A 7955-nucleotide genomic window follows, 5' to 3' on the forward strand; every position below is an offset into this window, starting at 1 on the left:
CCCTGGGATTCTCCAGGCAAGAATACTGGAGTGGGTTGCCATTTCCTTCTCCAATAGATGAAAGAGAAAAGTGAAAGTGAAGTCGCTCAGTCTGGTTTCTCCAATTTATTCCAATTTAAGACAATTTTCTAATGTCAACACTGTATCAATGGACATTCAGTGAAATGACTCATTATTTTACTTTAACAATGTGTCTCACCCTTGCAACTCATGGGCTAGAAAAAAAACAAAACCTCCCTTAAGGAGCCACTACAATTTGACACATTATGACTAATCTTTGAAGTACCAAACCAGGAAAAAAAACAACCCAAAACCTGTGTGTAAACTTTGATAGGAAAATGCACAGAAATACTGACAACCTGTCCAATTTTGAATAGCTGTTAATCATAAATTCTCCAGTTACAATGACTAGTCTCTAAGTGTAAGGATCAGTAAAAACAGAACTAACTCATCTTTAAGTAGTCAGGTGAGCTGCTTTGTCAAGCAAGTTTTCTGAGCTATTCATCTCCCATGCAGAAAAAGAAAACTGATCCAGTGATTTCTTTCTCCATATACATTTCAAATAAATTCTCTCAGTTTAGAGAATTTCATTTTATCACCTGACTCCATCTTAGATGTTAGTGTGACACAATTTTAATAAGGTTGACTTGCCTTAAGCATACCACCCTTGTTGTGGGGAGACATGTGGGCTGAACAGTTAGTTGCTAAAAACAAAGCTGTCCCAAGTGTTGCTCAGGTTAAGCACAACTTTTTATATGGTAAGCTATTATCTGTGCCCTAGTAGAGCAACTGCTTTCCATTATAACTTTGTGATTCAATGAGTCAGATCTTTCTGCTGTATCAGCATTTACAACATAATTCCAGAATTAGATCTTTGGCAAAGACTTAAAAACAAAGACCACAATAAATGTTTTTAATTTTAAAGAATTTTAATACAAACTTAATATAAACTATTTCAGTCCCTCTTAACATATAAGACACTGACTCAAAATACTTTTATACCATTTTTTCAAGTATTGCACAATATAGGTACAAAATTAATATTTACGATTACATTTTCTTCCATAATATATAGCAAAAATTTTTAAACCTTTAACAGAAAATACTTTTTTTTGAAAAAAGCAAATATTCGTACATTTTAATTCCACCACTAAAGGAGTATCCTGTACACAATTTTTAGAATAGGTGATGTCTTTGAGATGGATATTTTACAATTTCAGTAAAAAAAATACAACATGAAGCTGCTGTCACAGATCACTGTAGTAAAAAGATATAAATGCAATACCATGTCGTAGAAACAATATATATATCCTCTGATATTTTACAAACTTTGTACTAAATTAAATTATACAATTAGAAAAGACCAATAAACCCACTTATTAGTGCCAATTTTTTATAAAAAAAAAAAAAAATCAGCCATGTCCTTGCTATATCTTAAATACTGTAAGAGGCCATATCTGAGAGTATACTTTAAAATATACAGTCAGTATAAAATAACTTTGTGCTTGGTTGGCAATGAAAAATGACGCATGTTTTATTTTTGTAACCAAGCTTGAATGTATCCTTACTATAAGCTTAAAAAAAAAAAAACAACTCAAGGAGGTTATTAAAAAAAAAAATCCCCCTTGGGCCCAACCATTTTAACTTGTACATTTTTTTCTTTTTTTAGTTAGCCATAACAGGCTGGAATTGCTGGTTAGAATACTGCATGTTATTTAAGCTAAAATTCAAGCCATCTACAAAAGACTTCTCGTTGAGGCCTCCATAGGCCGCAAATACATCAAAGGCATTACTGTACTGGAGAGGACTGAGGTTAAGGGGGCTGTCACCTGGGAACATTCCATTGGTACTACTACCTTGACCCTGCATATTAGGAAAAATAAATTCCTTGGCATTAGGAGAAAGAGCAGAGGTTTTCTGCTGTTGCTGCTGCTGTGGTGGTGGTGGTGGCTGGGATGGCTGCTGCTGTTGCTGCGGCTGCTGCTGGTTACCCAGGCCAAGCCCATACAGAGAGTGCACTGAGGAAGAGATGGCTTTCTGCTTCAAGAGGTCATTCACATTCAAGCCGAGGTTAATAGGAGAAGTACGTGCAACCTTGTTGCTGCGGCCACTATTCTTCATTTTGGTAGAGCCAAACTTGGTGGCAGCGAAAGTGGCAGTAGTAAAGGTTAAAGGCTGAGTGGACCGGGGCATGAAGGTAGGGCTTACAGCAGCAGAGTGACCAAAGGGAGGCGATGGAGAGCTGGACACTGATGAGGCTGGGTCACTTATGGGCATAAAAACCTGGGCCTCTGGGTTAAAGCTGTTTTTGATCTCCTTATCCAACTCGCATCCATTTTCATTATTATCATCCACATAAAGCACCTTCACTGGTCCCTTTTCACCAATTTGGTAGGAAACCTCAAACGGGTCGATCCAAACACTAAGATCCTGTGGCAGATTGCCACGCACATCATCAATGTCCAAACCACTCTCTTTGGATGCTTGTTCAATCACTGGGTCCACTTTCTCCCCTATGTGTATACATCTAAACCCTGATCCTTTGTATGGCTTTTCAGGATACCAGTGTCCTTCATATTTCTTCTTAAGAAGTCTTTCAAGCTCTTCACCAAAAATGTTGACACGTCTTCTGGGAAGCTTATTATACAGATATGAAATAATAAAATTTAGTGCTACTTGGATTTCAAGCTGCATAGCTGCTGTGCCACAAAATTAGGTTTGTGTTTCAACTCCCCCCTAGACACACACAAAAAAAGTTCAGTTTGTGGCAGAGAAACAAATTTTCATTCAAAGTGCTGGTATTAGTAGATATCCTTCACCTCAAGCAGTCTTGTTCCTTAAAGAAAACATAGAAAACAAAAGAAAACATGTCCACGTAAGATAAACGTTAAGTTCCACAACCCTTTTTTACCCCCAGAGTAATTTCAGTTTTGAAAAAGTCTAATAAGCTAGAAAGTCTGAAAAATCTAATCAACACAAAATGTACGAACTTACCAACAGAAAATCGTCTACTGAAGACCAAAATCTCGGGAAAACAAGATCTACAGTTTAAAATGTGCAAAACAAAACCCTATTATTTACTTTGTTTCTGAATAGAGTTCTAAGAGGAAAAACACTTTCAGAATATACAGCATATTCTTTTTCTTCTTGCAGTTCTCAACAGAATATTTATTGGAAACCATACTAAGCACACCTGTATATGCTTGTTTTAAACGTTGGTCATACTCCTATTCACTAGTTTAGAAATGAATTCTGTATTTCAGTTAATTCTGGACATATACTTCTTAAATCTGCCTTATTATCAAACAATCCCAAAATGTGAGATGTAAGGAAAAATTTCAAAGTACATGATACAACCTCTTTTCTATACTATTTAATGTGTATTTTTCTAAATCTGAAAATACTTCTTGTTCATCAAGTATAACAAAAGAAACAACTAACTTCGAACTCTATTGATTATTCTGTTTAAAGGGTAGGGTTTCTGAGTTTTATTCTGATTTTCAAAACCAACTCTCTCTCTCACGATAAGAGAACAGCCGAAGAGGCATGTACGATAAGGTCGACCTTTAAACGTTTGCTGGATCAGCACTGGGTGGGGATAAGAAAAGATCAAGGGCAAACAAGATATTTGCAAAAGGGATCTATCTGTACACTTAGGTTGATTTAAAAGGACATTTAAAAAAATCAAGTTGGTATTAACCCATCTGTTTCATTTTCCATACTCTTGGTGATAAAGGGAAAAGAATCCCAGGCTGCCCCCAAACTACAAACACGTTCCAAGCTCGTGTGCTGGCAAAGGCAGCTGATGAAGCCAAACTGCGTGAAGGTGCAGTCGAGCGAAATTCAGGCTCGGTGAAAGGTAGTTTCAAAGCAACGCCTTATAGACGGGAGCATGAAGAATTACATAAACAGCCAGTTGGGTCTCATTAGATTTCTGCTCACAGCCTTCGGAGCCAAGCGCTACAGCAACAGCAGCAAGAGGAGGAGGTGGTGGAGGAAAGCCACGAGAAATGGAAAGGGGACCACTCGGGGCCGGGGGCTGGACACCCGGCGGGTCGCGGCGCCGGTCGCACCAGGTCAGCCGCTCCCCTCCCCCCGCCGTAACCCGACCCGCCGCTCCCTGCCCCCCACTCCGAGGTTCCTGGGACCCAGCCAGAGTCCGGGGAGCACCAGCTCCTCGGCACCATTTTCAGGCCCGGCGGCCCCGCGGACTCCAGCATTCCCCTCGAGCTCGCCGCTGCTCCTGGGCGCCCCAACCCCCGATTCCCTTCAGCTCGCCCCGGACAGCCCTTCCCCGGTGACCTGGCCCGGCCGAGCCCGACTCGCCGGCCGGCCCCGCCTCCGGGGCGCGCCGGAGACCCTCGGAGCCGCCTCCGACCGGGTGTCGGGAGCCGGTCCCCACCGCGCCCGGGCCGCGACGCCGCCATCCCAAGCCTCGAGGGCCCGGGGCTCGAAGCCGCTGCAGCCCCTCCTCCTCTTAACCCCGCCCGCCGCCCCTAGATACTTACGGGCTGCTTCCACCACAGACCCGGCCGCTGGGCGGAGAAGGGGAGGCGGGGCGGGGGCAAGGAAGGGTCGGCGGCGACGAGCTGGCCGGGCAGACTGCACGCCGACGCCGCCGGGAGGAGGCTGCGGAGGACCGGGGCCTCAGGAATTCGCCCCTTCTGGCTCGGAGTGGCAAGGACGGGGTCAGGCGAGCCCGCTCACTTCTCCACACAGCCCGGTGCCCGGCCCAGGGTGCCCGGTCCAGTGTCCCCGTAGAGCGCCCACTCCGCGCCGGGCCAGAGCTTCACTCTTTCTGCTGCGGCGCGCGCCCCGCCTCTCGTTTTATATTCTCTTCCCCACCCCCATCCCCTCCCGTAGGGATGCGCGCGCCCGCCCCACGTCACACAGCTCCGGGTAGCGTCACCATTCCCCGCCCTCCCACCGGGTACCCTGGACCCAGGCCGCTGGCTCCGCCCCTGCCCTGCCTCCGGACGCCATTGGTCAAGTCCCGCCTGCCCAAGTCCTGACAGGCCGCGGAGGGCCGGGTGGGCAAGGCCACACCTCTTGGTCTCCAGGGTGGCCAATGAACCGATGATCTTCCAGACACTGTGGGCAGGATTAAGAGAAAATTTGGAAAGGGATTGGGGGAGAGACCTGCCAGAGAGGGCGACAGAAGTGGTTTGGGGCGGCCAACTCTAGCTCTAGGCGGAGAACTGTGGAGAAGGGGGGAGGGGAGCGAAGCTGGGGGCGTAGCAGCGAGGTGAACAGGGAGAAGAGCCCAAGACGCCGAGAGGGAGGGGAGGACGGACAAAGAATGTGGGATTGTGGCCAAGGAAAAGCCCACTCGTTGACGAGCTAACAAGTATCGGCCTCCAGTGCACACAGGAGAGTCCAGAAAAGGGGAACTATGAGAGGGACTCTTGTACTGATTGAATATTAATCACCTCAAGGGCCTAGGCCAACTGCCATTCACAGAGGGGCAATTGCAGAACCCAAAGTTGCCGTACCAGGCTGGGGGTGGGGAAGAGAGACCACCTGGCCACACCTCCCGCCTAGGTGACAGTTTAACTGCCTCCGCATCCCACATCAGACCTCCCCGTGCGACCCGGCAGCAACTCGGATGTGGGGGTGGCTTGCGACTAAGAAGAACCACATTTTATTCCGAATGTCCCAGTCCAGGCCTCCATGCCAAATTGTGTACGTATATGTGTATATATACGCATGCGTGTGTTTCTAGTGCCTACCTTAACGTAAATACAGATAATAAACACGGTGCCTTCTTGTGTTTTGCGTTTAAGATAATTTTCAGTTGAAATCTGGGCGAGTACATAGGGGCCGGGGAAAGAGAGGGCCTCAAAGGGGGCGGGCAAGCTCTCTTTTCACAACCTGCAGCAGAGAAATACACGAAGTTACACTGGGAATGGAACCGAGAGTCCCTCTCCGGCTAAAAATATTACTCACGGGTAGCAACGACGCCTGATTGGCCACCCTTCTCCCTTAGCAACCAGGCTATTGGCTGTCTGGTATCCAGGAGACCGACGTCAAATTTGCACAGGGAAAGGCGGAGAGAAAAGTCTACGCGGAGAGAAGGCTAGGAGAAAGAGAAGCAAGGAATGAAACGCCGGTCACCTGGCCTTCCCGTCGCCCCGTTCCTGTGCACTTCAAGAAGTGCTTCCTGGGAAAACAACTGGGTCTCCGCCTTCCCCTCAAAACGGAGAGGCTGGCACTCTGAAACTACCACAAGGAAGTTAAATCGCAGTTCACCGAACAGTGGGGTGTTGGCTCAACCAGCTATGTAGACCAGCTGCGCTGTTCGGGGACAAACTCGCTTTATGGACGCAAAATCTCGTCGTGGCTTTTTTTCCCTCCAACCTGACTTTATTGCCCCGCTCTGCTCACCTTTTAGAAGGAACAGAATTGGAAAAGGGTATTTCTAAAGCCTCAAAGTGTGTAAGAGGAGGAGGGAAGATGGGTTTGTGAAATAGGCTGAGGGTGGGAGTGGTCCGGTGACCGATTTCTTGTTTATTGTATGGATTTCTAAAACTTGGGCAACATTTTTTAAAAATAGTTTTACTCAAGTTCTGTTTTAGTTTGGGTTTTTCAGTTGTTAACGAGGAAGAGATTTGGTTGTGACAGTATGAAAGCATTTTAAATTAAAACATCCCTTCCTCTGCATCAAAGAATTTTATATTATTCGTTCAGTGTTGTCTTCCTTTTGCTCACTTGTATTTTTTTCTATAGTGAATATTAATTCTATTTTTTAAATGTTATTTTAATTTTATATTTAATTGAGCACAGAAATTACAAGAATATAGGCTATCTGGGAAACAGTTTATCCAGAGAAACAGTTGATTTTTCGTGTTCTCCAGAGCCTAATTTCCCTTGCCATTAGACCAGTAATATTGTACCAAATATCCAGAATTGCAGGACTATGAATTAGCCATGCGTCTTGATTTGTAATTTGGAAATACATCACTATATTAGAGGAGCATATTATTCTTGGCTGAGATTAATATATCTAATGAGATAGATGAATTATAATTTTGTTCAAGTTTATTTATACTTTTCAAGAATTCTCTAAAGGGAAGACACAGATCCTCTTTTCTGAATGCTCCCAATCTATAATCCCAGGTTTAAAATTAGAGCAGCCATCTGATAGGTATTAATTAAATATTACTAGTGGTAAATAGAGTTTTTAAATCAGAAATTTAGATTTACAACATGTTATTGCTGCTCAAGGGTATGAGAATGTTTCAAACCAAACATAAACAAAAACACACATAAATAAATACCAATGGCACACAAGAAAAAGTACTGAAGAGCAGATACTGGGAAATCTGAATTTCACCCATTTTTATCAACTTGTAGTTCTCTCATCTATACATATTTTTGGATTAACTAATCTCTTAACTCTTTCAATTAAAAAAAATCCACATTTAAAACTCAGTGCCCCTAAAGTATTTAATGAAGTTCTTTTCCAAATATAGATTGCAAATAAAAGAAAACCAGATTCATAGCCTTCCAATATTGCCAGTCACAAGGTATAAAATTCCCTTTTTTCAAGTTTTGCCCTTTAAAGGATCCTACATACAGTTTATTGCTATTTAACACTTATTTTGGAATTGTGTAGGGGAGTAGACTGCTAAATAGGTATTTAAATTTACGGAGAAAAAAGGAATTTGATATTATTAACCTTCAGGTGGTATCACAACCAACAGATATTCCTCTCTCCGGGCAAGTGATAGTCACTGAAAATCACAGCCCTTCCCTTTCACATCACTGCATTCCACACAACTCCTGGAGCAATGCCTTACAATAAAGTGATTGTTTGGCAAATTCCAAGGAATTCCCTGGTGGTCTAGTGGTTAAGGACTTGGTGCTTTCACTACCAGATCTGGGTTCAATCCCTTCTGGGGGATCTAAGATTCAGCAAGGCCCCTGGTGCAGCTTAAAAAAAAAAGCGAGAGACA

The 7955-nt window shown here is 44.0% G+C and overlaps 1 protein-coding gene across 2 annotated transcripts; it reads right to left on the reverse strand.

Moving 5' to 3' along the window:
* Nucleotides 1-750: 750 nt before the first annotated feature.
* TOB1 (transducer of ERBB2, 1) lies at nt 751-7421 on the reverse strand. Of its 2 annotated transcripts, none has more exons than XM_040245727.1 (2): nt 4509-7421; nt 751-2836 (listed from the first exon to the last, which is right to left on the reverse strand). In XM_040245727.1, exon 2 carries the CDS (start codon nt 2692-2694, stop codon nt 1666-1668), a length of 1029 nt encoding a protein of 342 aa, XP_040101661.1. In that variant the 5' UTR covers nt 2695-2836; nt 4509-7421; the 3' UTR covers nt 751-1665. The 2 variants fall into 2 exon arrangements, with proteins under 2 accessions (XP_040101661.1, XP_040101662.1); XM_040245728.1 differs by lacking the exon at nt 4509-7421 and adding an exon at nt 2995-4010.
* Between the last annotated feature and the right edge of the window lie 534 nt (nt 7422-7955).

This window comes from Oryx dammah, unplaced genomic scaffold (assembly GCF_014754425.2).
Source record: "Oryx dammah isolate SB20612 unplaced genomic scaffold, SCBI_Odam_1.1 HiC_scaffold_8, whole genome shotgun sequence".
Taxonomy (NCBI): Eukaryota; Metazoa; Chordata; class Mammalia; order Artiodactyla; family Bovidae; genus Oryx; species Oryx dammah.